Source organism: Trichoderma asperellum, chromosome 3 (assembly GCF_020647865.1).
Source record: "Trichoderma asperellum chromosome 3, complete sequence".
Lineage (NCBI taxonomy): Eukaryota > Fungi > Ascomycota > Sordariomycetes > Hypocreales > Hypocreaceae > Trichoderma > Trichoderma asperellum.
In genome coordinates, this window is record NC_089417.1 from 4,348,655 (window position 1) to 4,376,651 (window position 27,997).

The 27,997-nt window shown below is 51.5% G+C and overlaps 9 protein-coding genes across 9 annotated transcripts; 3 read left to right on the forward strand and 6 right to left on the reverse strand.

Annotated features, from left to right (window-relative positions):
• Positions 1–458: 458 nt before the first annotated feature.
• TrAFT101_006019 (uncharacterized protein) lies at positions 459–7,132 on the forward strand (the record flags this gene model as incomplete). Its single annotated transcript, XM_066127636.1, has 4 exons — positions 459–539; positions 608–662; positions 725–3,751; positions 4,049–7,132. 4 exons carry the CDS (start codon positions 459–461, stop codon positions 6,874–6,876), a joined length of 5,991 nt encoding a protein of 1,996 aa, XP_065983749.1. The 3' UTR covers positions 6,877–7,132.
• A 253-nt stretch (positions 7,133–7,385) lies between these two features.
• Positions 7,386–8,497, forward strand: RPL22 (60S ribosomal protein eL22). Its single transcript, XM_024908190.2, has 4 exons — positions 7,386–7,533; positions 7,728–7,763; positions 7,848–8,044; positions 8,113–8,497. Exons 1-4 carry the CDS (start codon positions 7,519–7,521, stop codon positions 8,237–8,239), a joined length of 375 nt encoding a protein of 124 aa, XP_024760545.1. The 5' UTR covers positions 7,386–7,518; the 3' UTR covers positions 8,240–8,497.
• Positions 8,498–8,717: 220 nt separating this feature from the next.
• On the reverse strand, positions 8,718–9,993 carry TrAFT101_006021 (uncharacterized protein; the record flags this gene model as incomplete). Its single annotated transcript, XM_024908191.2, has 2 exons — positions 8,718–9,649; positions 9,849–9,993. The coding sequence occupies 2 exons, from the start codon at positions 9,991–9,993 to the stop codon at positions 8,718–8,720; spliced, it is 1,077 nt and encodes a 358-aa protein (XP_024760546.1).
• Positions 9,994–11,562: 1,569 nt separating this feature from the next.
• Positions 11,563–16,777, reverse strand: TrAFT101_006022 (uncharacterized protein; the record flags this gene model as incomplete). The annotated part of the gene is made up of 3 exons (XM_024900255.2): positions 11,563–11,624; positions 11,706–13,314; positions 13,388–16,777. The coding sequence occupies 3 exons, from the start codon at positions 16,775–16,777 to the stop codon at positions 11,563–11,565; spliced, it is 5,061 nt and encodes a 1,686-aa protein (XP_024760547.2).
• A 2,003-nt stretch (positions 16,778–18,780) lies between these two features.
• TrAFT101_006023 (uncharacterized protein) lies at positions 18,781–19,250 on the reverse strand (the record flags this gene model as incomplete). The annotated part of the gene is made up of 1 exon (XM_066127637.1): positions 18,781–19,250. One exon carries the CDS (start codon positions 19,248–19,250, stop codon positions 18,912–18,914), a length of 339 nt encoding a protein of 112 aa, XP_065983750.1. The 3' UTR covers positions 18,781–18,911.
• Positions 19,251–20,413: 1,163 nt separating this feature from the next.
• TrAFT101_006024 (uncharacterized protein) lies at positions 20,414–20,866 on the reverse strand (the record flags this gene model as incomplete). Its single annotated transcript, XM_024908192.2, has 1 exon — positions 20,414–20,866. One exon carries the CDS (start codon positions 20,864–20,866, stop codon positions 20,414–20,416), a length of 453 nt encoding a protein of 150 aa, XP_024760548.1.
• On the forward strand, positions 20,804–23,014 carry TFB5 (TFIIH complex subunit tfb5). Its single transcript, XM_024903938.2, has 3 exons — positions 20,804–21,893; positions 21,970–22,118; positions 22,196–23,014. The coding sequence occupies exons 1-3, from the start codon at positions 21,875–21,877 to the stop codon at positions 22,241–22,243; spliced, it is 216 nt and encodes a 71-aa protein (XP_024760549.1). The 5' UTR covers positions 20,804–21,874; the 3' UTR covers positions 22,244–23,014.
• Positions 22,248–23,560, reverse strand: TrAFT101_006026 (uncharacterized protein). The gene is made up of 2 exons (XM_024909857.2): positions 23,014–23,560; positions 22,248–22,933 (listed from the first exon to the last, which is right to left on the reverse strand). The coding sequence occupies exons 1-2, from the start codon at positions 23,381–23,383 to the stop codon at positions 22,440–22,442; spliced, it is 864 nt and encodes a 287-aa protein (XP_024760550.1). The 5' UTR covers positions 23,384–23,560; the 3' UTR covers positions 22,248–22,439.
• Positions 23,561–24,569: 1,009 nt separating this feature from the next.
• On the reverse strand, positions 24,570–27,987 carry TrAFT101_006027 (uncharacterized protein). Its single transcript, XM_024900179.2, has 4 exons — positions 27,850–27,987; positions 26,528–27,798; positions 25,810–26,470; positions 24,570–25,743 (listed from the first exon to the last, which is right to left on the reverse strand). The coding sequence occupies exons 2-4, from the start codon at positions 26,652–26,654 to the stop codon at positions 25,158–25,160; spliced, it is 1,374 nt and encodes a 457-aa protein (XP_024760551.1). The 5' UTR covers positions 26,655–27,798; positions 27,850–27,987; the 3' UTR covers positions 24,570–25,157.
• Between the last annotated feature and the right edge of the window lie 10 nt (positions 27,988–27,997).

Here is a 27,997-nt window from a genome sequence, read left to right on the forward strand (position 1 = left end):
CAAGGCATGGTGTGGATATTGATCTTTGTGGCAAGGGGGGTCTGGCCCGGAACTGTGCTCTCTGGATGTGCTGGGCTCCGCATCGTCAATCTTCTGTGGTTCGCTTGTGATCGGTCATGGGTGTTTTTTTTGACATGGGACGTGCTTTTTTTTTTTTTTGTATGGGCCCATGCAGCTCCAGGAAGCAAGGCTCCAAGTGGTGTCATCTCAAAAGACTTTACTGACTTCCCACCTGTTCGCAGGCTTTAGAGAGGGAAAAAAAAGTTTACCTCCTGCATCGTACATTCAAACTACTCGTTTGAATCCCGTCACAATCCCTATCCAATAGGCTGCTACGTTCGCTTTGAAGCAGCCACAAACAGTCGTGTCCTGAAGCGCCAAGGCCCAAGAGACCGGCTGTTTCGTTATTGGCGCCTTCTACCTGCATTGTCGGATAATCTCATCGCAGTGCAGCTTGTATGGAGGTCGATAATCAAGCCGTGCCCCAACTCGCTCAGCCCGGAGAGTTTGCGGTCTCAGAGGTCGAGAGGGCACAGGAAGTATGAGCGCCGCCCAAGAAGTCGAATACTATCTAGTTGGGACTAACAGAGATTTTTCCAATGTGCAGCACTTCGAAAAGAATGACTCTGAGCTCGGTTCAAAATTGTCATTAGACAACAAAGGTAGCGAGCAATAATTTCACAGGGCATTGCTTTAGATACGTCCAATGCTAACGCTCGAACAGAGTCCGAAATCTCTCAAGATGCGGGTGCCGAAGATCACCCAGAAGAGGCCGAGGTAGAGGGAGATGCTGCGGCCGAGCCGACTTCTTCCAAGAGCAAGAAGAAGAAAAAGAAGAAGAAGAACAAGAGCGAGAGCCAAATCACCTCACCTATAGAGTCCGCCGACAGCATCCCCGCTGTTGACATCAAGGCCGAGGGAGGAGAAACCGTCGAGGCAGCGGAGCAAGACAGAACAGTTACCCCTCCCCCAGAGGAATCAAATCTGGTAGTCGAAGACGAGGCTAAGAAGGATAAGAAGAAGAAAAAGAAGAAGAAGAAGAACGGCCCAAAGAACTCCGAAACGGATGTTACTTCTGATGGCGCTCTTGACCCGGCCCAGCCTCCATCACCCCCCGACACGGACGAGGGACGAGGCGAGGACGAGGCTACGCCGGTAGCGCAAGAGGAGGCCGTGACTGCGGCCCCGGAACCCGAGGCTGCTCTTGAAACTGTGAAAGAGGAGAGCTCTGCTGATGTTGAGCAGTCTAATGACGCTGTTCCCGTTCCCGAAGAATCCAAGGCTGTTGAAGAAGAGGCTAAACCCGCCGACGATGTTGCCGTTGCCTCCGAAGAGCCCGAGCACGTGGAACCAGAGTCAGAAGCCCCCAAAGAGCATCAACATGAACATGAGCACGAGCACGAGCACAAGCACGAGCAGACACATCAGGAGGAGCCCAATCACGCTCCCCAGGAGGAGGTTGAACCTGTCAAGGAGCCAGAGTCTGTGCCCGCTGAGCATGAAAATGCCCCAGCTGAAGAGTCTCATGAAGCTGCTGAGACACACGATGAGAAGCCTGTCGAAGAGGCTGCTCACACAGAAGATACCCAAGCACCAGCGACAGTTGAGGAGCCCGCTGAGCACCAGGAAGAGCACAAGGACGTTCCTGAACCCGTTGAAGCCGACAACAAAGAGGTAGAGCACCACTCGGAAGAGGAAAAGCATGTCGAGAAGGCGAACATCTCCGATGACAAGCCTGCGGAAGAAGAGAACCACACTGAGGAGAAGCACTCCGACGAAGTTATCTCTGAAGAGGCAAAGCCCATCGAAGAAGAGAAGACTGTCGAAGAAGAGAAACTCGACACCGAGAAGGACACCGCTGAATCCCAGACTAAGGAGGAGCCAGCTGCTGAGCCTGCGATCGAGGCTGAGGAGACTCCCGAAGTCGCTGAAGAGCATGTCGCCGAAACAGCTACTGAAGAGCCTACTAAGGAAGTCGAGGAACATGTTACTGAAGAAGCACCAGTTACTGAACATGTTGAAGAAGCTGCGAAGAATTCAGTTGTAGAGGAGGCTGCTCCTCAAGAGGAGAAGGCCCCAGAGACCACCGAATCCGAGGCCAAGCATGACGACTCTGAGAAGCATGAGGAGCCTGTCGCTGAACACGCGCCCGTAGCTGTTGAGGCTGAAACCAAGGCTGAGGAGGTCCACGAGGAGGCTCCCAAGGAGGAAATTATCGAAGAGACTCCTAGGGATACTGTGACTGAGTCTCATGTGTCTGCCGAAGAAGCCAACAACGAGGAGGCTAAGAAGACCCCCGAAGTCGAAGACGCTGAGCCTGTTGCTGAGCCTGTTGCTGAGCCTGTTGCTGAGCCTGAGACCAGCTCGGAAGTGAAGGCTGCTGATGAACACGACGCGGAAGTTGCCAAAGAAGAGACTCACGAAGAGCATGTCGAAGCCCAAGAGAGCGAGCCTGTTGTTGATACCCACGAAGAGAAAAAGGATGAGGTTGTTGCTGAGGCTGAAACTACTCACGAGCCAGAGGTGGCCCATTCTGAAGTAGAACACGTTTCTCACGAAGAAACACCTGCTGCTGAAGAGTCTGTGGTTTCCTCTGTCCCAGCTGAAGAGGTCACCGAGTCCGAAATCTCCAAGGACGAGCCAGAAGTTGTTCATACTACTCATTCTGAGGTTGAGACACCTGCTGAGGATGCCACGGAAACCACCGAGGCTAAGCCCCAAGTTGCTGAGGCCAAGTCGGAAGTCTCAGAGGTGAAGCCTGAAACGACCGAGAGTGAATCTACTCATGACGAGCACATTACAGCCACTGAGACCGAAAGTGACATTCAGAAGGATGTTGCTGAGCCTGAGACTATCGTCGAATCCGAAGTCGCTGCTGATTCTGAGGCTGCTACTGAGTCTGAGCCCGTTGCTCAACACGAAGCCGCCGTTGAATCTGAGGTCGCTGTCGAGCCTGAGGCTGCTGTGGAATCTGAAGTTGCTGCTAAATCCGAAGTTGCTACCGATTCCGAGCCCGTTGCTCAACACGAAACTGCTGTTGACTCTGAGGTTGCTACTGAATCTGAAGTCGCTGCTGAGCCAGAGGTCGCTGCTATTGTTACGAAGTCCGAGGTCGCTCCTGAGTCTGAAGTCGCTGCTGATGTTACGGAGTCCGAGGTCGCTACTGAATCCGAGGTTGCTGCTGAGCCAGAGGTCGCTGCTAACGTTACGGAGTCCGAGGTCGCTACTGAATCCGAGGTTGCTGCTGAGCGTGAAGTTGCTGCAGAGCAGGAGCTTTCTCACCATGACAAGCCAGCTGAATCCACTTTTGAAGAGGCCCAGCACTTGGATGAAGTGGTCGAAATTATTGCTCCCGTTGAGGCTGAGAAGGCTGCCGAACCTGAGGCCCTTTACGAAGACAAGGAAGAGACATCAGAGGTCCAGGCTACTTCCGAGCTAACTGAAGACTCCAAAACCTCTCATGTTGAGGAAATTGTGGCTGAAGCTGACAAGGAGGTAGAAGCCAAGCCTGAAGAATCGCACTCTCCGGTTCCTGCGGCCGAGGAGACTGCTGTTCAAGATGCTCCTGTTGTGCCTGCGGAGGAGCCTGCGGTGGTCGACCCTGAATCAACGCCTGCCGTTGTAGAAAGTGAAAAGGCAATTGTGCCAGAGCCAGTGGAAGAAGTCGAACAGCCCGTGGCTGTTGAGGTGGAAGCACCCAAGACTAGAGAGGAGGAAGTTAAGGATACTGTGGTAGAGAGAGTTAGGAAAGGTGAGGAGCAGCATTCATTACATGATACCCCTGTTGATATTTCGGGACGGTTTGGTGACTCCACATCGGGTGAGGAGTCGAAGGACCACGGCGTTTTGGAGTTACATTCGGAAGACATTTCGGAAATTCAGAGTCAGTCCTTGGGAGAGGAGCAGAAAGTAGATCTCAAGCGAGATGAGCTTGAACGGGCTGAAACCCCGGCTGTGGAGGAGCCTGTTGTTTCTACCAAACCTGATGTGGAGACCGTCTCTGAGCCATTGATTTCACAAAAGGAAGATGCTGAGAGAACATTACCAGATGAGGAGTCGGACAAGATTGCTCTCATTGCTGGCACAGCTGCAGTTGCTACGGCTGCTACTGCTGCAGTGGCGACAGCTGCCGTCATTCACCAGGAGCCTGTTGTTCCTGAAGCACCCAAGTCTGAGAGAAAAGCCCCTGAGCCGGAAGAGACACACAGAGAGATTGTCCCTGAAGTTACGAAGCCCACTGAAGAGCCCGTTGCCGCGCGAGAGGCTGAACCGGCAGCTGTTGCCGAGACAGCTGCGCCTTCGACGTCTAAGGTGCCAGTTGCTGCGAAAACTACTCCAGAAGCCTCGTCACGACAACCATCAAACGAGGTGGACACTACCAAAGCAGTAATAGTAATGGACCCCGAACAGGCAAGTAAAGAGATCAACAAAAGGGCGGAGCCTATTCAAGAGAACACAAACTTACAGGATGTAGCCCAAGTCGAGTATTCTGGAGGCGCTTACGATTTGGCTATTGGCGCCGTTCGTGTGGCTGCGCACCCAGATCTTCGGGAAGAAGACGGACGAATAAATGCATATACCATGCCCGGATTGAGCCATAGCATCGAAAGGGATGTTCTCGATGGACCTCCGTTTGCAACAGTGGTCGCTCAATCCGACGATGGACACCGGGCGGAAGTTATGATGAAGAGAGAGATAATACCATCACATGAATTGGATCGAACTATGATCCCCTTAGAAATCGCTGCCGCAACTAGCCACGTGCCCCCTTTACGATACCCTGCTCGCAACGCCGACAGTCACTACCTCCCGAAATGGATGAATATGGTCTCTCCCGTTGAATACGATGGAATGGTTCAAGATACTCCGCCTCCGCTGTCTCTTTCCGTGTTATTGGATGATGAGTTCAAAGTGCCGACTCCTGCCGCTGTGGTTCCCGATAAGGCAATGACTGTGACTGACAGGCGGAGGGCTCGAATGCTGCGTCATAAGCAAAAGATTCCACTTCACGAAGCTGATGATGACGCAGTTGCAGCTGCTGTGGTCACCAACACCACTGCAGACGCATTGAGACCTGTTGCTGGTCCTTCGATTGCCGGCCTCCGCAGCGGTGGGGACCTCCCTCATCTGGGACATCAGATGATGTTGGATTCGGAGGAACTTCACTCTCTAGCCGTCCCTACTACACGCAGGAGTATTAGTGATGTTGAGGAGGATCTTCATAAATCCATTGCTGACATTTTCACAGAGGATAGATCAAAGGGTTACATCTCATCGAGCAGTGACCGTGACCGAGATCGAGAAAGACGCCACAAGTATCGTCATTCTCGCCATTCTTCTCATTCTAGCAGAAATCGTGGAGAGGAAGAGGGCAGAGAATATAGAGAGAGCAGAGACAGTAAACGTCGCTCACACGAATCTCAAGGGTCTAACTACCGTCGTTCTACCCAGGATAACGGTGGTTCTAGGCCTGGTTCTGGGTCATCCAAGCTGGACACCCCGCCTCGAACTCCTCGACGGCGCCACAGCGGAATTGTGGGCGAAGCACCTGTATCTTCAAGCCGGAGATATAAAATCCCTGATGAGCAGGAAGCTCAGGAGCAACGCGAGCAGCGCGAGCAACGCAGAGCGCAGCGTCGTGCCGCTCGTCAGCCTGAGCGTTTCGACATGAACGAGGTACAGCAAATAGGACGGGAAGGGCACGAAGGGCACGAACGATATGAGCGGCCTGAACGATATAACGAGCGACGTGAAAGAGGTGAACACCGAGACCGTCGTGAACGTTCAGAACGCCATGAACGTGCTGAACGTACTGAACGTGTCGAGCGACCAGAACGTGTCGAACGACTAGAACGTACTGAACGCCCAGAACGTGCTGAACGACCAGAGCGCGCTGAACGCTCAGAACGCCCGGAACGCCCGGAACGTCAAGAGCGTGCTGAACACCAAGGTCGAGTTGAACGCCCGGAACGTGTTGAGCGCTCAGATCGTGTTGAACGCCCGGAACGCGTTGAACGCTCAGAACGTCCGGAACGTCTCGAACGCAATCGGCGCTCGGAGCGTACCGAACGTTCTGAGCAGCTTGAGCGACCTGAACCACCTCAGCTGCTCGATGACCGTGACTTGCAAGACGAAGGCTATGACCGCTCTGAAAGATACGAACGACGTGAGCGACGTGAGCGTCGAGAACGCCGCGAGCGCGAGCGCGAACGCCGAGAACGTCGTGAACTCTACGAAAAACCCCTGGAGCCCCAGACTGAGCACTTCCCAGCTACTGACGATAGCCAAGAACGACCCCCGGAGCTTGCCCCTGCATTTGTACCTGCACTTGCATCTGCACCTACAGAGCGCAAGGGTAAAGAGGTGGGATTCGACTTGCCGCCAGAAGATATAAAGCGCCATCGTAGCCGCTCATTTCGCCAGCGTGCCAATAACTCTCATTACTCTCGAGATGACTTCCTACGGCGATCGCAGTCTCCTGAGAAGGACTCTGGATTCCCCGTTCCTGAAAAGAGATTTTTCGAAATGAAGAATGCCGAGGGAGTTGTTCGCAGGTCATCGTCACCGCCACTTCCAGACAAGTCTATCTACGTACCAATACGGGAGTCTTCACTTCCAGAAGGGCCGAGGCCTAAAACACGAGACCGGGATGTTCCCCGAACTCGTGAACGTCGGTTATCCGAGGCCACCTATGACAGACCTCGCGGAAGTCGGATCGAACACCTTCCTAGGCAATCAGCGCCGCTGGACGAAGGTGATGATTCTGCTCGACGAGCTCGCAATGAACGCAGGCGCCAGAGAGAGGCCAAAGAGGCTAGGGAGCAAGAGAAGAAGTCTGGAGGAATCAGGGGAGTGTTTAAGAGATTGTTTAATTGATGGATAGAGCAATGGGGGCATATGGCAGAAGCAACAGCGATGGATTAAAGGCGATCATTTGTTGAAACGATCTAATGAATTATGTGTGAATGGCTTGTTTAATTCTTCTTCATGATTACTACCTGGCCATTAGGCTGGTTTATGATAGCTACGTTCAATTACGGTTAAAATGAACTATATTGATTCTGGGACACTTATGAGATCTGGGTGTTGTCTTTCTTTTAAATATGGATGGGGCTAGAAAGCCGAAAGCCAGACTCCATTCTGCTTGCTGCTTACTACTATATCAACAGAGTACAAGTATATCCTAATCTCGTAGGACGATAAGAAACACTGGTTCCAGATGCTGTGTGTAAGTCGTTTAAGGAGGCTACCAACCTATCTGCTGTAAGCTGTGATATCACGTGACACATCCTCTTGGTTCATTCGGAGCCTCGGCGCTACTTGATCCGCTCCAGCCCTAGTTTGGCAGCGTGGCCCCATTTCGAGCAGCCCACCAAAAATTCGGCTAAAAATTTCGCGAGGAGCTGAGCACTTTCGCATCAACTCCAGCAAAAAAATAATTTCATACCAAAAAGGCGCAGGATTCGATCTCTTTGCGTTCTTCACGTCCACTCACCAAAAACCCCACCAATATCAACAATGGCTCCCATCACTGTATGTATTGCTTGGAATGACATTTGAGAAGTCGCTTTGCTGTAGGCGGACGTCGATTCCCTTGCTCTCCTCGATCATCTTTCCGTTTGGAGAGATGAGAGAGTGTTGAGGAAGGGAATTGGCGCCGCCGCCGGAGAGAAAAAAAAAAAAACACCCAAAAATGCAGTAGGCTGATTGAGAATGTCATGATATAGAAGAAGTCGGGCAAGGCCCAGAAGCAGACCAAGAAGGTGAGTTGCCATTCCAAACAGACGTGCCTCAATCCTCGTTGCTGCCCCTGACTGAGGATGCTAATATGTACCCTCCTATTATAGTTCATCATCAACGCTTCTCAGCCTGCCAGCGACAAGATCTTCGATGTCTCCGCCTTCGAGAAGTTCCTCCAGGACCACATCAAGGTTGACGGCCGCACCAACAACCTGGGCGACAACATCGTCATCTCTTCCTCTGCCGACGGCAAGATCGAGGTCGTTGCCCACAACGAGCTCTCTGGCCGCTACCTCAAGTACCTGTACGACTTTTACCACATATGACAAGTCTCTCTTTACCATGTTTCGCTAACGTATTTGGAAACAACAGGACCAAGAAGTTCCTCAAGAAGCAGCAGCTCCGTGACTGGCTCCGTGTCGTCTCCACCTCCCGCGGTGTTTACGAGCTCAAGTTCTTCAACGTCGTCAACGACGAGGCTGATGAGGATGACGAGTAAATTCGCTTCTTTCCGGTACTAGGATGACGAACAAAAAAAGAAAAAGCCATTTTTGGGAAAATGATGAAATGGGCTATGGGAAACTAATTGAAAAAATATTACAGCAATCTGGGATATATCTTTTTTCATGATGGAAGATATGTATACTCACGTGCGGACTTGTGAAAGAGTCTGTCGCCAGCGTGTGGATGCTGTTTAGATTTTTTTTTAGTCAAGGGAATAAACTGACCGGCCATTTCGAGTGGACCTACATCAAACACTTCTATCTTGTGCTCCTATAATATTTCTCTGTGATTTTTCAAAGCGTAGTTCTTCGAACCACTGATATCAACTTAAATTTCGATATACTACCAAATGATCTATCTGTGTATTCATATGCAATCATTCATAAATTACAAGACATAAACGAGGTATCTTCAGTGTCAAGTAAAAAAAAAAGGGGGGAGGGGGTCAAGTATATACGAAAGCATCACCCTTTTCAAGGCAAAGTCCTCATCACACCCTCAAAAGCCACCAACGCCATCGCATTCGCCGGGAAAGCCCTCAAAAAGCACGGCAAGAATCCTCTCCAGTATCCCCTCCATCCAGACTCGCGATACACCGTCACAGCCGCATCCCGCCACTTCGGGAACCGTCTCTCTCCATCTCCCAGCCCTCCGCCAAGCGGGTCCGTCATGATGCGCTGCTTGACAAGATCGCTCGGGTAGCTCGTCAGCCAAAACACCTGCGCGCTCAGCCCACCAGCCCAGAAGTTGATGGCCGGATTGCTCAGGTTGGTGTTCTTGCGAAGAGTCCGTGAAAGGACGTCGTAGCTGCCCCACCAGAAGAAGAAGAAGCTCCGGAAGAGCAGCGTGGCAGAGAGGCCGTGGTAGACGCCTCGCACGCCGTGGTGGGTGTAGATCTTGCGGATGCAGTCGAGCGGTCCAGAGTACAGGCGCTCGGCCTTGCGCGCGGCGTACTGGATCTGCAGACGGGCCTTGATGTGCTCTACGGGCGCGGCGATGAAGCTGACGGTAGAGCCGGCCATGATGCCCGCGATGCCGTGGCCCACTGGCGGCAGATACGACGGCTCTGATGACGACGACGCAGATCTAGATGTCTGCCCTGCCCCCAACGACTTCAGCGACGAAGACAGATTTCCAAGCCCGAATCCTGATCCAGATCCAGCCCCTGGCGTCCAGGAATCCACGTGAAAGACATGCTGTGCCATGAGTCGTCTATAGACGTTCAACGACCCCAGCATCACCGAGTCCATAAACATCCACCCGACCAAAGGCGGCGTGGCGCCTTTATACAGGCCCGTCACGCCCTCATTGCGGATCGTCTGCAGGACGCATTGCAGAGGGCCACTGAAGCGCGAGGACTGGGTTGTTTGAAGCCGGACCTTGACGGTGTCGAAAGGATGGCCGACTGCAAAGATTCAAGGATGTGAGGTTAGTCAGGATTGTTCAGTGCAAGAAAGCTCGAGTCCAACCACCAAACGCAGGTTATCTCATCCGCATAGGCTAACAACTCTCCAACATAGAAAGCCTCCAGAAAGAAAAGAAAGGGGTGTTTTTGTAGTAAATTGATATACATTGGGGGGAAAAAAAAAACACAAACAACATACCCGTGAGCTTTGCAATTCCGCTAAACACGCCCGCCACAAATCCCTTGTAATCGCGCCTGGCCGATGTCGCAGGCTTCGTCTCTTGAGCGACAACCGAACTCGACGTCAACCCCGTCGAGGTCCCAGAAGCGGTCGCCTCTGCCATTTGCGACGCCCGGCGAGTTTTACGCAGAGAGAACGGATGCAGAAAACTTCCCAGCGCTATGAATAGGAAATGAAAAGAAGAGGAAGAAGAAGAAAAGGAAAAAAAAAGTGTTATGTGTGTATAAGAGCAAAAGGCCTAGGTAGTTGAGTCGGTTAGCGATGAGGTCAGCCAGCCAGGCACCGCAGTATTATTCAGATAAAAACGCCGTACCCCCTTGCAGAAACAAGAACAGCAAGTCCCTTTTACTTTCGTTGTATAACGCTCTTCAGATAAGGAAGGGGGAAAAAAAAGATCGTCTTCGTGCTAAATTCTTCAAACACTCCCCATTTCCCCAGAAAAGTGAGAGGAATCAGCACTCCGCAGTTGAATACTACTGTGATAGATGAAATGAGATGCCCTGTCAAAAACGAATAGAGAAAAGAAAGTGGGGTGGGAAAAAATCCCCCCATCCGTAAGTCCCCCATCCGTAATACATACTTGTAGTACTGTACTTGCCTCCCCGACTTACTATTTATTAGCGGCGCCACAGGCATCCTATCGGCTGCAGATTCACGTAAGACGGACAGTAATACCGGTGAAGAGGGCCGGCAGCTTGATTGGCCTATAAACGGCCCGGAAAGCAGCCATCTACGGCGTCACAGAGTGTGATACATGCCGATTCCAACATCCATCTTGTGATTATCAACGTGTCTGCTCTTGCATGGTTGGATGGGACCAACAGGACTCACGTCTGTCTCACAACTTCATGAGACACAGTCTCGCACATGCATATACTACTTGTATCTAGACCACTAGGCAGGCTGCACGAATAGGAGAGCAAGTAGATAGAGAGCATGGCAAAATCTCACTGCCAAATATGCATCATTTGTGCCATTGAAAAAAAAAAACACGCACTATGCTACGCCTCTTGTCAGCTTGTAAAGGCCGAGAGCTTCACCCCCCGTCCCTCGTCTCATCTCCTTTTTTCGTCTTCAATGCCAGCAGTGCATCGTCCAGATTAAGACCAGCACAAATAATGCCTCCGCTCCGCTCTAGAATCAAATAATCATGTCATGTCGTCGTCAAGAACGAAGAAAGAGAAATACAAAAATATCAAGAAGGGGAAAAAAAGTCAAACGGAGCCGGCTAAAACAGCTCATCGCAGATATAGTCTCGCAAAGCAAAAGTCCATCTTCAAAATCCTTTCGTATCCCATATATCCTTCCTACCAGCTTCTCTCGAAGCAATTCCTGTGGCATTATGTAATATCCTCGCAAGTTGCCTTGCACAACAGCCAGGCAATGCGATCTTCTTCTTCTCCCCTCAATCCCCACTACCCTCCCCTTGGTCTCTCCTTTTGCTGGAGTAGTTTTTTATGCACCTTTTGCTTTTTTTTTTTCCTTCTTTCTTTTGAAATAACGAAAAACCATTTTACGGGTATTGTGTAGCATGTATCCCATGTATACAGCCATGGTGCATGTAATAATAACAATCAAGGAAAAAAAAAAATCACCATCTTCGCTCTTTTCTTTGAGCTGCGTTATCAATTTGTGGATGAGGCCGAGGCCCAATGAAACGGTACGATTTTGCCTAGAATGTGTCCGTTTCTTGGCTGGCCTGACTAACGTGGCTTGCAATGCTGCCAAACGTGTCTACAAAAGGATAACAAGTTAATAAACTCTTTCATTCCTGAGTAAAAAGCAGTAGTGATTGTCATCATCATTGTAACGTACCTCTCTTTCGTCGCCTCTCCTCTCTTGCCACGTCATCTGGGCTCTTGGGAGTCATTGCTCGAGGGCCGCTGGGCCTGCGCGATGGGATGCCAAGGGCAGCGTTCAAGTTCTTATTCTCAGGCTTGGGGCTGGTGCTGTTGTATTGGCTGGGGTGAGTGCCGGTGCCACTGCCGTAGCCGCTTTCGTAGCCTTGAGGGCCCAAGGGGCTGCCCTTCTGCAGCGCTGAAATCCGTGTAGATCGGGGTGATGTCTGCTGAGCTGAGCCGTTCATGGGCTCCTTGGGTGGCCGGGCTGGGGCAGAGCCTTGTTGCTGCAGAGCAGCGGGCCAGTAATCACCACCCTCGTTTCCATATCGCTCATTTGTGTTGCCATTGAGACGGCCAAGGCTGTTCACTGAGCCACCCCAATCAGCAGATCTGGGTGTCGCCGGAGCATCGAAATCTTGAGCAGAATGTTCCAACGCGGTTCGGAATCGCTCTGTCTGTCCTGTTCTTGGCTGAGGGTGCATGAGGTTGAGCGAGTTGCGGTGCGCCTTGTATTTCGGATCTTCTGGTGTGGTGAAATTCGGCACAATAGGCGCTGATGATTCCTGATGAATCTCGTGTGGCGGTGCCAGGCGTGCCTCGGGAAATCCTCCCGGAAGTCTGTCGTCACCATAGGTGTCGAGAGGATAGAGATCATCACGCGAAGCCATGCTTGATCCTGATCGAGATTGCAGCATGTCCTCATTCTTGGCGTCCTTCTTGGTGTTGCCGCGCAGCGCCTTGCTTACGGTAGACGCTGTCGTTCCAGACCAGCGGGAGATCTTAGGCAACCAACTGGTGCTACTTGACTTGCCCTTTCGTCCCTTGTCGCTCCGAGGGGGGGTGTTGTCGGCGCTGTGCGGCTGGTGGTAGCCCTGGTCAGAGACCTGTTGTGCGCCGTCTGGAGGGACAGAGCCGCTACGTTGCATCTCGCGATCCATGGGGCTCATCGGAGGAATGATTTGAGTTCGCTCTGCCGTCGGAGTAGGGTGATCATACTCATACTCATCCTCGTGCTCGGGCACTGTGTCGATGCGATGATCGGAGAACTTACGCTGCCCCTGGGATTGGGACTGGCTGCCATGGCTGGTGGTCGAGTTGCCTTCGGGTTCGTAGCCCTTGTCATGCTCGTACTGCCCCTCCGGCTGCAGATTGTCAAATGACTGTCCTGCACCGCTGGTAGAGACTCTAGCAGAGATGGGCGGGGCTGTCTGAGTCTTGAGAACGTCAACCTCTCCGAGAAGCTGCATCAGCATGTCTTCGATGCGAGTGAGATCGCTTGTGCCCTTGGCACTAAGGCCCTGGAGAGCGCGTTTCCACAAGTTCTTCTTCTTCACTGCAATATCATCCACAGTGGCAACTGAGGCGCTTTGCACAGAGCGAGGGCCAGGATAAGGTCTTGGTCCGTTGATAGCCTTTTGAAGCTTTTCGGTGTTTTCAGAGTTGGCGAAGATGACATCATCTCCGGTATCTTGAACCAGCTCCTTCAAGTCACGGAAGGAATTGCGCATCTCAATGGCAGCATTCATAAGGAGAGCAACAATTTCTGTGTCACGGGCACTTCGCTGGGCATCGCGGACCATGAGCTAAAAAGGAAAGAAACGTGTTAGCAATTTTAGTTATATACAGAGTTTGGGGGGTCTTGTTCGTTCAACTTACGTGCTGCATCAAGGCAACAATATCCTTGTTCTCAATGCGGTCGATTCCTCCACCCGTGGAAGCATCGTAAAACGGAGAAGCCATGCCTTGAGACATGCCGCTAAGAGCGCGGTTGCCCTGAGATCCGTAGAATGGATCTTCGCCTCCCATAAACTTGGACGGACCCGCGAGATTGATAGCCTTGCCCTTGGGTTCGGCGTCGGGGGTTCGATTAGGTCCATTAGACATGTATCCTTCATCATATTTGAACCCAGGGCTGCCCGTGCTGAAACCCAGGCCGCGAGAGCCCAGAAGGTTATCGTTAAGCTCGGGGTTGACAATGGGGCTGGCATCCTCATACGGGTTGGTGAGCAGAGTGTCACGCTTCCGCTCAGCAGACGTTCTCCGCCACTCGTCAACTTCTCCACTCGGCTCTCGGCTGAGATGGGCAGCATCGTTGAGGTGAGCATCTCTCATTTCCTCATCAGACTTTGACCTGGGAATGACCTGGCCATATTCTGTAGGCGTGGCCTTGCCAGACCACATACCAGGGGCAATGTCTTCGTTTAGTATCGATGGGTTGGTTTGCAACTCTGAGTCAATGTAGCCAATTTCAGGCATTGGGTTATTTTGATCGGGAACACTGCTAGCGTCCAACTGGGGCGCAGCCTCATAATCAAGTCTGTCCAAGCTATGAGTGGGGGTGTTTCGTGGCTTCCAGCCTTCCATAGCACGCTCTTTGAATGATTTGTTGCGGAACACGCCGGCAGGTTCGTAGTTCTCGTCGGTAGCATCCTCAACGGTGGCTTGCTTTCTCTCTTGAGCGGCCTTTAGAGCGGCAGCGGCAGCACCAACGGCGCCTGCGGTGATGGCAGCTTCAGACGATGTGGGGGACTGGCGATACTTTGTGCGAGGCACCTTTCGTCCATTCTCATCAAGCTCATATTCCATGTATCCATGAGACTGTCCAGGAGTTGGTTGACGATCGTCGTCATATTCTTGGTGATCAAGGCCAGAACGCTTATCCGGGCTAGCACCCCGGCTGCTTTGAAGCTTAAGTCGGTCATCATATGAGAGATTGGAATCTCCCGCACCGCTATAGACGCCAGTTAGGACGGATTGGTCAAGCATTGACCCATCAATCAGGGAGGCAACGGCAGATTCGGCCGCAATGGTGGGATGAATGATATTTGGGTTAGCAGCAATAGGTCGGACAGCCTTTCCTGCAGCCGTCTGTCCCATCTGAGAATCTTCAGAGTAGGCAGTGCCTCTTTGGCCCCCATTAACGTTACCAGGGACAGAGTCAAGTGATTGCAGTGAGTGATGAGACTTGATGGATCCATAGGCGTCGCCGCGTGAATTCCTATTTGGCGTTTCTCCATCAGCCTCTGTGAAGCCAGACACGCTGGGTATTGGGCTCAAGCCACGTAGGCCCGCCTGGTACGGGACATATCTCAGAGGCGGAGGAACGTCCTGCGTATTGTAATAGCCATCATCGTAGCCATCGTCTGGGTCTTCGCCCTGGTCAATATCGCGAGGATCTCCATCGTAGTTGAAATTGCCGATGGGAATCTTATTTCCGAACTCGTCCGTATCATACTCCAGGCTTTGATTGTATTCCTTCTTGCCACGTGGCAGAGCAGTAAGGTCGCCCTGTGACACATTGGCATGAGTCCTGCCTAGTACTTGGGGTATGTCTACAGATGCTCTAGAAGGAGTGGGTGTTGACGAAGCCGAAGGGATGTCTCTCTGTTGACTCGCCAATGGGGCGATTTCTTCCGTGGCTGAGTGTGGCCCATCAGATTCTGCTGACAATATCGAGGTCCGCGTCATTTCTGAGGGGTTGATCTCGCTCATGAGGGGCATTGGTGGTGCTGGCGGCAACTCTTCCTCATCATCATATTCTTCCGCGTATCGTTCACGGCCGAGACTTTGGCTCCTGGCTCGGGATTCGTTCCTTCTTCTGCGCCTCTCACGATGCCTCTTTTCACCCCCAGTTTCAGATACATCGTCTGCTGTGCCGGACAAAGCCTTGGCTGCTGCTGCGCCAGTCGCGCCAGCGAGTGCTGCCTTGGCCAAACTGCTTCTCTTTGGAGTGTTGCCATCATCATGAGCGCGGAAATCCGTATCGAGAGAATCTCGGCTAGGGCTGTGCACCGACAGGTCATCGTAGTCGTGACGAGCTTCACGGTTTCGTCTTTCTTTGTGCCTGGAACTCTCTTTCGCGCCGTCCTTATCTCTGCTTGACTCGGGCTTTTGACTTGCAGACCGCCTGCGGTCCAATGCAATATCTTCCCTTGAGGCGGATGAAGAAAAGGACGCACGTCGGCCTTCTCGTTTGCTCTGTTCTCGCTTAAGAGCGCTCAACTCTGGCAAAATCAATCTTCGGATAGCATCTTCAACCGTCTCGAGCAACTTGGGGTTGTTGATTGAAGATTTCGATGCGCCAGAACGCATAGAGCGAGTATCCATGGAGCGATGGCTTGGGGCCAAGTTTGATGACAAGACACTCGAGTCAACAGCAGAAAATTGAGGCGCTGGTGGTTCCGGGTTACGGCTTCGGCTGGAGCGACGTCGTGACGACGTGTAGATCTCCTCGGGCGGAGGTTCACTGATGCTTCCAGCCCGACTCTTTGACCGCCGCTTGCGTTCTCCCTTCTCCTTGGGCTTGTCTGATGAAACCTTGGAGGAGCGGTCTTTTGATTTAGTTTTGGTAGCCTTGGGATCCTCTATAGTCTCTTCGAGATGCTCTCCCGAGCCCAGTTCGCGTCCAGGAGAGCCATCCAGGAAGCTGTCTGTGGGGATGGCTGAGATTTCAGAGCCATTTCCTGGCGGATAGGAGGATTCTCTCTCATTATTTGGAATCAGTGGGCTGGCAGGGCGGCGCCGTCGTTGCTGCTGCTGCTGTTGGCCCTGGGTAATCTCTATATCGATGGGGTTTCGTGAGACAGTGGATTCCTCGGTGGCCGAAGCATACGACGTCACGCTATGGCCATCGTCGGCTCCGAGCAATTCGTGCTCGCGGGATGGGACGCCATCGTCCAAGGGAATCCGTCGAGTCAGCGAACCTTTGCGGGAAGTTTTTGTCTCCGTCACTTGGATATTGTGATTGCTCTTGCCCCTTTTGGAGGTAGAGGGGGTGAGCCGCACTCGCACGCTGGGTTTACGACTGGTCGAGCTCCCTGTCCTGCTGCCTTCAAAGTACTCGATCAATAGCGATGTCTGAGACCGGTGGCTTCTGTGCCCGCGAGCGCGACTGGAGATTGGAGCGGTGCTGTCGTCGGCCATGGAGTAGCCCGATTTCTCGTCACCAAGCCTGGAGATGTCGGCGGTAAGCTCCGTGGGCGTTTCTGTCTCGTCGGTTTCGGTCGGGGCAGGCAGCGGGAGGCTTTTTCTACTGACGGTGCTCATGTTAGGCACAAAGGGCAATCGGTATCCTTGCCTCCTAACGTCGTACCGCTACCAATGGGCGTGAGCGCGGCAGGGAAGCTCCTCAAAGGCGAACTCCCAAAAGTTTACGGAAAGGGGCGTCAAGGGAAACAAAGGGCGAGGTTGAGGAAGAGATATTAAAATAAATAATAGTAATATCCAGACATCCGGAACAGGGCCCAACGCTTGGCTAAGAATGGGACGGGCGCCTTGAGCGACGTCAGCAAATGGACGGGCACAGCGATGGAAAGCGTGAAAAGAATGAGAGCAAAGTGAATCTCCAGATGGGCCACTCGAGATGGGCCCGAGCAGGTGGGTTTGGATGTCAGAAACTCACAGGAACCAAAGAGGAGAGGGCGGAATCGGGAAGGGCCAGGGCCAGTTTTTAGCTGAACAGTGGCGAAGCTCAGGCGCCGAAGCGGTAAAGAGGTTCACAGACAACGGAGCTGTAGAGTCAGGGAGTAGCTGCAGGCCCAGCCAGCTGTACCTGGAAATGCGCACAAGTACGTATGGCGTGCGGGCGACGACGTGCCGTTGTAGGATGGGTTATGTAGGAGGAATATGTGGGAATAATGAGGTAATATGTATGTACAGCTAGCTGAGCGAGGCGGAGGAGCAGCAGCAAAACGGGGGTTTGCTGGAGGAGCCTGTCGGTGAGCTGCAAATGCGGCTGCCAGCTGAGCAGATGCGATGCGATGCGATGCGATAAGATGCCCGGAACTGCGAGTCGCTGCTGGGGGGCTTTCTCTTTTGCTTCTCTCGCGTTTCCTTTTTTTTTTTCCTCTCCAGGGAAAAGCAGCAAACGCGAGGCGACGCAGGTGGGCGCAGGTGGGCGATGCGATATGCAAGCAGGAGGAGGAGGAGAGGGCCCGACCTGAGACTCGCAGGCTGATGGGATGGATTGAGGCCTTGTTATTGTCCAGAAGCGGGCTGGGGCCTCTGCTTGATGAGTTGGCGCTGCCGATGCGCCTGTCCAATGGCGCTCGGGCGGGCAGGGGTGGGTGGTGCCGCCTGCTGGGCCCTCTGAACGGGTGTGCTAGGCCACGCTGTAGTAGCGTCTACGGTGTGCTGTGCGCTATGGCTGGTGGCTGACTTGTTTTCCTTTTGCTGGCCAGATTGGGCGGTGGCACGGGGTATGCGGTACCTGCTGAGGTCAAAAGTGGTTACATGGAGGGTACATGCATGCGTGATGCATCCAACGGACTGATGATGCTTCTTTTTCAAGAGAGCGCAAGCACAGTAGCGCACAACTGGCCAACCGCGAAACCGATATTTTCATCTTCTATGGAGAAACACCAGCCATCTTTTTTTTTTCGCTTGTCTCTCTCTCTCTCTCTCTCGCTACCTAATCTACCTACTCTATCAATCAACGATCCCCCTTGCGCTTTTGATAGGCGGGTGGCGCAGTAGGGGAAAGAAAAAAAAAAGGACGAGGCTGGTGATACAGCGCAGCGCCATTGCACCAGCTTGCGCTACCACCCATTCTGCGCATGCATTTCCAGCCAATGGCCGATCGTCAGCCTGAGGGGGTAAAAAGGAGAGTTGAGCTCGAATCAGAGCCGTGTTTTGCCCGTCAACGCCCAACGTGTCGCTGCGTCTTCTCTCTTCCAACCTCAGCTCAGCATGCTTATTCCCTCATCTGCATGCAACGTTGAGCATCGTTGAAGTCACCATGATGTATTCCCCTCGGCGCGGCTTCTGTACTCGCTACTCCGTCGCTCTGCCTGTGATACTGTACTGTGCTCTGCTCTGCTGCTATTGATTGACACCTTCTTCCCGCCCCATGGCTTCAAGCCGCAACCGCGTCCACAACCCCTGGCAGCCATGGAGAAGCCGAACCATGGCGTTTCTCCAAAAAAAAATCCAAAGAGACCCGCCAATGGCGCCAGAACGACCTGAATCGGCCGTCACGCTGGCAGGGTAACCAGAACCGCCTAACAGCCCAGCTTGGACGTATTTCTGCTGCCAGGCCCAGGCACATGGGACAAGGGACACGAACCAGGAGGCCGACGTTGGCAGGCCTGCCGAGGGCTGAAAGTGGGAATCTGCGTGATGTGCATGGCGGACAAGCAGCTCCCAAAATGCTTGCAGCGCTTAGCTCTGGAAGTACGAGTAATTACGGAGCACCTGTGCCACTGATCTGGGCTCGCACTGGTACGATGTGCTCCAAACCTCCATCCTCGTGCGTCGTCGGTCGTCTTTCGTTGCCGATTGCGCATGGACGCTGCCAAATCTTTGTCACTTCTCGTTCCGCGTTCTCCCGCACCCCCAGCAGCTCGTGGTGCACATGGATGGGTAGGGCTGAGACGCAGGTTAAACTCGAGCGTTTGAAGATGCACTTCGTGGGCGTTCGCCATCTGCATTCAGCGGCTTCAGCGGACCCCAAAATGGGCACCGCCCGGCGGATCGTGATCGATCGGCCAAGTGAGCTGCTAGTCATTGAGCTGTAATTCATTCTATGGGGCGCCTTTTCAATTAATACACTACCGGCCCAAGCCTCTGTTCTATAGCTCCGGAACTGCCGTGGCTCGTTTTACCAGATTAAAAAAAAAATCGAGCTTATTTGACAGGATATCCGGGAGCCTGCCGTGACCCAGATGCTGTCTAACACTTTAATATTAAGAAGGGCGACAGTATACTAATAAGCTCATTCGACTTCAAGCGTTAAAGGCTACTTTTTCATCTTCCATCAAAATAAACCACATCCGTCAAGAACTAGTTAATCAACGGTGTCTTGCGTTTGAATTATTCAAATCATACTGGCCATCCAGCCTCTCGTTTACATAAACTTGTCTCATATTCTCTTAGCTTTCAACGAATGCAGAATGTACCTCTCTTCTCAAACAAGCACACCAATGATGTAGGTTCCTCGCATGCAAGTCTTAATTTGTTTTTCCCCCCTCACAGGTTGGCGGCGTTTGGTCATGTATAATAGCGCAGTGTACGAGTACGTGATAGAAATGCGCGCCACCGAGTGGATGCGCGGGAGTAGCACTCGTGATACCGGCAGAGCTCGTTTGTCTCTCATCAACGGTCGCCTTCGGCTACCAGCAGGTCATTTGTGCAAGTAATTCATTCCGACACGAAGGGTTGTGAAGCGTGACCCAGCGTGAGCTGAGAGATAGGGTTATAAGCCATCTCTTTTCATTTGTAGAAGGGTGTAGCCGTTGGGCAGCAAAAGATGTACAGTATGCTCTCCTCTCTTCATATTGAAGGTATAATGGGTAAAGTGAGACAAGTCAAGTGGTATAAGTAGACATCAGTATAAATACATTTATACCAAATTACTGTCCCATCAGTCCACGTCGGTGCTGTCTCGAAAGCCAGTACTCGCCCTGCGCAGCTCTTATACAGTATCATGATATGTCTTGAACGGGAACAAGCCGGCTCCAGACCCAAATCATATTGATTTCCGCGGAAATAAAGATTCGAAAAAGTCGTATATTCGGATTTTAATGTACTGTTGAATATGGAGATTCCAAAACACCATCCAATTGCCATGAGACTTAGAACAAAAACAACCTCAATCCATCATTACACCACGCCTCGAAACTCCGCGAAATGACAAGCAACATTGAATCTCAATCTCATCCGCAAAATATATAGTCAGCATTCCCGCTATGCTTCTGTCCTCCTCGAATCTATCGTGACAGCCGGCGGTGGCTCAGCGATATACTCCGGCGGCCTTCTCCCCTCCTCCATATCCCTCAGCTCCGTCGGTGTTCCAGCCGCGACATCTTCTCCTTCAGCCGACAGTTTCCTGACCAAATACGGAGGCGGTGCTTCCCCCAGCTCATTAAGCCCTTCGCGAGAGTCGAATCCTCCCCAAGGATTACGTCTGGAATGCCGCGGTAGGTAGGTTCCATCTCGTCTCAGCCAGACCAAGGCTCCGTCTCGTCTCACCCAGCGGCCTCGATTCCAAAGCGAAGGATCGAGGGTGGGTTCCCGAGTACCACGACGGCGTATGTAGAAGAATACCAACATCGAAAATACGGCAAAGAGGGCGAGGAGAGGGATGATTATATATGTCAACGGTCGCGTCGACATAGACTGATCTGAAGGCTGAGACATGATGATGGTCGTCAACTGTGTGTGTATTGAAGTGTGTCTGCGTCTATTGCATCCAAGCCAGCGAGCAGCTACCCAAACAAACACATGAGAGTTTTAGCTGTATACAATCTCAGTATTAGTTCACTTCCTCCAATAAAAGAGGAAATAGGGTGGGCAGATAACAAATGAGATTTGTATCGCGTTTAACACATGGCAGCAAGGCTCAAGACACAAGAAATGCAATCGTAGAGGGCGGAAAGGTGAAGCTAAAAACCACTCAGATAAAGAGGTGACGGAATGCTTTTGTACGATCCGGACCAGCCTCTGCAGACGTCACTCTTCAAACCTCCGAATCCATCCATTATGTTATGTATTATGCTCGCAGCTCCTAGTCCGCCCGCCGGCCAGTCACATCAATAGTCGCTGCCATCGACGGATTTGTCACTGAGTGTGAGTGGCATCCACGGGTCCAGTTATCCGTAATGGTGCATCAAGGGAGCCCAGGGGAGACCAAGTGAGTCGGGCCTGGGCATCTACTGCTCGGTCTAGCTATAATTTAGCCGTTTATATGAAGCTCGCTATCTGGAGTGAGCACCTCGCGGGATCTTTTGTGCGGGGAGCACGGCACAATTATACCGAAGTGTGGTGCCTATGATTTGGAGCATCGCTGCGGAATACGGAGCTGTCGGCGATTAACACGCTGATACCTACCACGCCCGCATGAAGTCGTCGGCATGCTGTCAAGTTGATGTCCAAGCCGACTGATGCTACCTTGCTGAACTGTACGTGATTTAAAGATACACGTATATATGCCCGGGAAGCTTCACCGGCGCGCCCCTTCAAGGTCCACCCCGACCGTTTCTCGGGCGCTAAAGCCACGGCCTGGAGCCCCCCAAGACCCGCCGTAAATCGACGTGCACACCTAAGGCACCAGAACTCTCCAGCGATCGCCGTCATCATCTATTTCTTAGCGCAGCCTTGCCTCGATTCACAATCTTCAGACTCCGGATCAACCACCTCCTGCCCAGCATGCCCCGCGCAATCAGAGGTATGCATCTCGCTCGCTTTTCTTCCAGCTCACTCGGGCCATAGCCTGTAACTGACCTTTCTTGCCTCGTGCTCAGGCGTACTGATCGAATGCGATCCTTCCATCAAATCCATCATAGTCAACATCGATAGCGTCAATCACGACTTCATCATCGAGGATCTAGACGAGGAGCGTGTCGTGGTGAAGGAAAACATGGTTCAATTGCTCAAACAGAAACTCGAGGACGTATGTTGAAACCCCCCGATGTCTTCTTTACTCGCTTTATTCTCCTCGGTTTCTGCTCACACGACCATTTTCTGCAGCGCCTGAAGGAGAATCTTCCTCCTGTCGACGAGTCTGGTTCCGAATAAGCCGCCCGATATCAAGCATTTTACATACACTACGGGGTCTATTTTATTCAAATTTCAAACCCACGTCTGGCGAAAACAACCTTTATTTATTCCACTAAAAGAGAGCCCATACATTACCAGGCAGTTTATTCTAGCCACTGTACAAATAACCGTATCGTTAATATCTAAACATTACCATCCACGATCGACCGATGTTTTACAACTTAGCAAACGTCGGCTTCTGCCTCTTCAACACACTCAACATCGCCGCCGGGAAATCCGCCCCCTGCAGCGCTGCCGAATTCCACAACTGCGTATACCGCAGAGCGTCCACCGTGGTGTGGTCTCTCGCGTGGTTCAACAGCTCCTTCGTACCCTGAACCGCCACGGGGCTCTTCGATGCTATAAACGTCGCCATATCAATAGCCGCCTGCACTGTCTTCTCCTTGCCTTCGTGCACCTGGCTCACGAAACCCACCGCCAGGGCTTCCTGTGCGGAAAAGTCACGGGCCGTCAGGCACACGTCCTTGACCCATGAGTTGGAGCCCACGATCTTGGGGAGACGCGCGAGCGTGCCGATGTCAGCGGCGAGACCAATGTCGACCTCCTTAACGGCGAAGCGAGTGTTGGACGCGCAGACGCGGACGTCGGCGCAGCAGGAAATATCGATGGCGAGGCCGATAGAAATTCCATGCATGGCACAAATCACCGCTGTTAGAATATTACTTTAGATGAATTTTCCTCGATAGAATAAAAATGTCCAAAGGGAGGTTGAATATATAAAGACTTACGCTTCTCACACTTCTCCAACGCTCCAATAGAGCTCTGAAACTCCTCAATGTGCGCCCTGATCTTCTTCGCTTTCCTGGCCGGATCACTCGCATCTGAGTTCAGCACTGTATCCTGAGACGCCGACTGTACGTCCAGTCCGGCCGTAAACGCCTTGTCGCCCGCTCCACTCAGCACCACTGCCCGCACATCGGCATCCTCGCTCAGCTGTCGGAAGATGCGTCCAAACTCGAGCCACATGGGCTCGGAGAAGGCGTTGAGCTTCTCTGGCCGCTGGATCTGCACGTGTGCTACGAATGGCTTGGGGCCGGTGATGGTGAAGAACTTGTAGGCGCTGTAGGCCGCGAGGGGAGATTCCGCCGCGGATGACATCTTGAGATGCTATTCTTGGTGCTTTGCTGGGTATGAGATTCTCGGGCGTAGAGGTGAGTGAATGAAGGGATCGTAGGCGCCAATCAATCGCGAAAGGTATATATTATGTTTCGCAAGGCGTAAAGCGAATTATAACCAGACTAATGTAAAATGATAGCCAATCTTCCATACAAGAGAAGAAAAAGATCAACTGTTTAAAGTTGTCGACAGCATGGCATACCGAGGCGCTTTGCTTATCCTAGCAATTGCCGTTTCCAGCGAAGCCGAGGCACAGCTAATGTGGGGCTAACAACGTCCGAGTCTGGGGATAGCGGGCTTCTGATCGTGTTATCCATTCTGTATTGAATCGCTATGGCTGCCCATTCCTTCAGACTGTCTCTCCTCTTTAACGAACAACTATTCTCATAAATTGGTCTTTTTCTCTGCGCATCGTTTAAAGCAAGAACAGCCAGAGAGATTAGGTCTTCTGGTAAATAACTTGGGTGTACTTACTTTCTCTTCTCATGCTCAGCTATAAGTTCCGTGAATGGGTTTGATAACAATGTCGTTTGGTTCAAACTCGATAGCTGAGAAATTTATCTTTTGAGGCCAATAAGGTACATACACTATAGAGTTAATGAGGAATTGACAAGCATCATTAGAGAATACCTCAGATGTTGCGTTTCACTTTCTCTTTGCTGCTTCATAGATTGAGGATACAGATCATCTTCGCTTTTGCAATACCTCTAAATTGCTATATTAATTTCGTAAATAGCAGACGAGCCATGCTGAATAAAGCTGCGCATGAGAACCATGGATTCTACCCAGCGAAGAAACTACGCTCCGAGGAAACAGTGAAGTCGTTGGCCAATCTTGAAATCATCAAAAGAATAAGCAGCTTGGTAAACTAAACGCTCTCTTGCAAGGTCAAGAGGGTTACATACCTTTTGAGTATTCCCCGGGACTTTTATAAGTGCGATGCTCTGGAAAATGTTTTGAACTTCTTTGCGGACGTCCATCAATGGCCAAAGAGATGGAAACATCTGGATGGGTATTCAAGATCCCATTACGGTACAAAGCTTCGGCAGTGGTATGATATATTCACGGAATATCGAGAATCGGAATCAAGCTTCATGCAGATGACGAACTTGCAGTATTCATATTTTCTTAAAAGAAAAATTGCAAAATGGTATGATAAGAACACCCCCTTACGTTTACGGTTTGATGGAGACAAGGAGCTAAAGATTAAAGCAGATGAACATCCTACATATAATCCTGCAATTTCGATCTTCTGGTATAGAACAATCTTGTAGGACAAACATCAGGATGAGTTCGCAGACGAACTCTGAGGCCAGCTCTACCTCTTAATGGTGAATATATACACATACCTAGGGATATCAAGATATTATCCAATCAAATAATCAGATAGACTTGTAACAGAAGGCTGTAGCGTCGACAGCCTCCCTTCCATATACAAATTTCACTTTAACTGCAATACAAATCAAATGACCAAAATGAATTCTAAGGGTAAAAAAAAAAGGCGATGCATGTATAAACAATGGCTCCAAAGCCTAAACTGTAAGATTATCATCCCTCCCACTCCTGTCCAGACTTTCCAGACTCAGACCTAGACCCAGACCCGGGTGGCCTTTACATTACTGCTCAGCCCGGAGTTCATTGATACCATACAGCTGAAGACTCCTGATCTATAACGGCATTAATAAAGCCCCATCCTTCCCAATCGCCAAAAATAATAAAACTTCAAAATCTCCCGAATTGACAGCTAATCAGGCCCTTACAGGAGAAGAGTTCCGAACAGGGTAAACACCATGGCCAAACCAGACACGATGAATGGCGCCTTGTCCATGGGGCCGAGCAAGAGAGAAGCAGCAGCACTGTCAGATTCGGTTTCAGACGCAGCGCCACCTGAGCTTGTTGGGGATGCCGTGCCTGCTGTAGCACTAGCTGTGGCAGTACCGCTATCGGCAGCATTCTGAGATCCATCGCCACCAAGGCCAGGGCCACTGCCGGCACCCTTCTTCATGTACTTGTTGGCCTGAGAAGGCATTTCGGGGACCAAGCTGGGGTCAACGTTCCATCCAGAGGCCTTGGGCGGGCACTGAGCAGCCTTGCTAGAGCTGGCAGCGCCACCGGAACCAGTAGGAGTAGGGTTAGCAGCCAGGGCCTTCTTGAAGAGATCGTACTCATCCGACTTGGAAACAGAGTCGCCATCAATAGTAACAATTCCGTAGTCATTGTCCTCCTTGGAGTATTCATACATGATACCACCAGAGTAGACGGCGCTCATTTGTGAGCTCATGAGGGCAGACAGCTCTTCGAACTTGCGAGGGCGGTTCTTGATGCAGCCCCACTCGGACAAGCTGGCGAGCAGTCGTTAGCAAGCTATTTTGAAATAATGGAGGGCAAGTCAAGTGTGGTATACATACAAGATAGGAATTCCGTAGTCGGTAAAGGTCTTAACCTTTTGGTCCCAGCCAGAGGTCTTGAAGTCGCTGTTGCACCACGAGTAGTCGTTGAAGGCGAAGAAGTCGGATCGCTCATCGTCGCTACCGCAGTTCATGTACATTGCTGTCTGCAAGCGGTTTGAAGAAACATCAGCGGCAGAGTATCCAACTGGAACCTTGCGCAGTCCACGAGAGTTCATGTAGTTCTTCATGTCACGAGTGACAGCCTTGATGTAGGGGGCGCATGCATCAGTTCCGGGCTCGTCGTTGATGACTTCGTTACCGGAGAAGAAGGCCAGTGTGTTGTCATACTTGGCAAACATCTCAACGGTGGCAAAAACGCTCTGAAGGTACATGGTGTTGTAGGAAGGTCCGGGCTTAGAGCGGTTGATGGAGTAGCCCGGGTTGTTGACGTCAAGGACCAGGTAGATGCCAGCGTCGGCGAGAGCGTTCATGCAGTCGTCATGGTTCTTGGAGTTGTCGACAGCATAGACACGAATAACATTGACGCCAAGGTCCTTGAAGTTCTTGATGTCTCGCTCACAGGTTTTGGAATCAGCCAAGGGATCCGAGGTGCCCGAAGAACCACCAGGCTGGTAGTCGATGCCGCGAAGATAGAAGCGCTTGCCATCGGCCCAGAAAGCTACCCATTTCAAACTTATTAATGTCCGTCTTCCATTCGAGGTCGTCTTTCACTTACCATTTCCAGAAGCCGAAACGACGGGCAGCGAGGCTCGCTTGGACGGAGGGCTGTTCTTGGATGGCGTGGGAGTGGCCATGACGGCGCTGAGGCCGGCAATGGCCGAGAGAAAAGCGTATCCCTTCATGATGATGCCAATTGCTGATTGATGAAACGGCGCAGATGTGATAAGTCTTTGTGGAACGCCGCGGACAAAATGTATCGATAGATGGATGAGTTGTTAAGGAGTGGATTGAAACCGAGAGGCCAAGTCGAGAATTATACGGTAGATTTGATAACGAAAATTCAGAGAAGGAGGGAAAGAAGAAGAAGAAGAAGCGAGAGGCTCCAATAACGAGAGATTGAGAAACGAGTGAAAGGCTTTGCAGGAAAGAGAGGATGTTGCGGCAAGAAGAGGGAGGAGGGAGAGAAGAAAAGGGCAGGAAGAAGGGCAGCTGGAATGGAGGGCCTCGATATTTAATGCCAGAAAGCACAACAGCCACACGCCTGGGCGCGCACCGAGACGACTTCTCTGCGCCCTTTAGCGGGCCTCGGACGAATTCTGATCTCCATTGCTGCATCACATCACGCCAGCTTCGTGCTTGGCCAAAGTGTGGTGCTTGCTACCAGGTGCTACGCGCACATCCAGGCTTGAGGCCACCCAGCGACGGGTCGAGCTGCCAGCAACTGGCCCGAGAGCGTCGCACACAAACCCACAAGGAGACGGATTGCATGATCCACTGACCGGCGCCACTTCGAAACCGCCAGCTGGCTATGCTGAGCTACCAATCACTAACAGGCACAGCAGGGAGAGACAAGACGATAGTAGAGTCGCGAGGTTGTGATAGGCAGACAGTGTGAGACACTGCGCGGAGGCTTCGTTTTTCTGTGGATCAGCGTGGGAGAAGCAGCAAAGAGGCAGCTTTTGCCTGTGCCTGGTACGGAATAAAAGTAGCTAGTATAGGTAAATAAAAATAAAACAAAGGTATCCAAGTAGAATAAGAAAAAAGTCAATTAAAAGCCTTCTTTGTTCTAAGGAAGCGTGGCGCATGGACTATGGGATTATCCAGCGCGCGATGCCAAAGTCTATTATTCGTGATGCCATCATTCGTATTCCCCAGTTGATGCAACGAACCAGACGAGCGAGATTCGGCCAACACGAGAAAAAGAAAGCCTGAATGCTGCCTGTATTTTTTTTTTTTTCTTGTATGCATAGAGTGGGTGACATATACCGATCGTCATTGCTCCACAAGTTCTCGAGCTCTTTGTTCTTTTAATAGCTTCTTTTGATTCTGCATATTTTGATTAGTTGCTGGGAATACAAGGGAAATATAGGTAGACACCTGCAATGTATATGATACAGCGACTCATCATGCTCGTGGAACTGCCATTAAACAGTATGCCATCACATATACAGCCAAATTGGAAGTCTGGTTCAATGCATCTTCGTGACGATTGATAGGCGGACGCTCCAAAACTTGAAACTTGGTC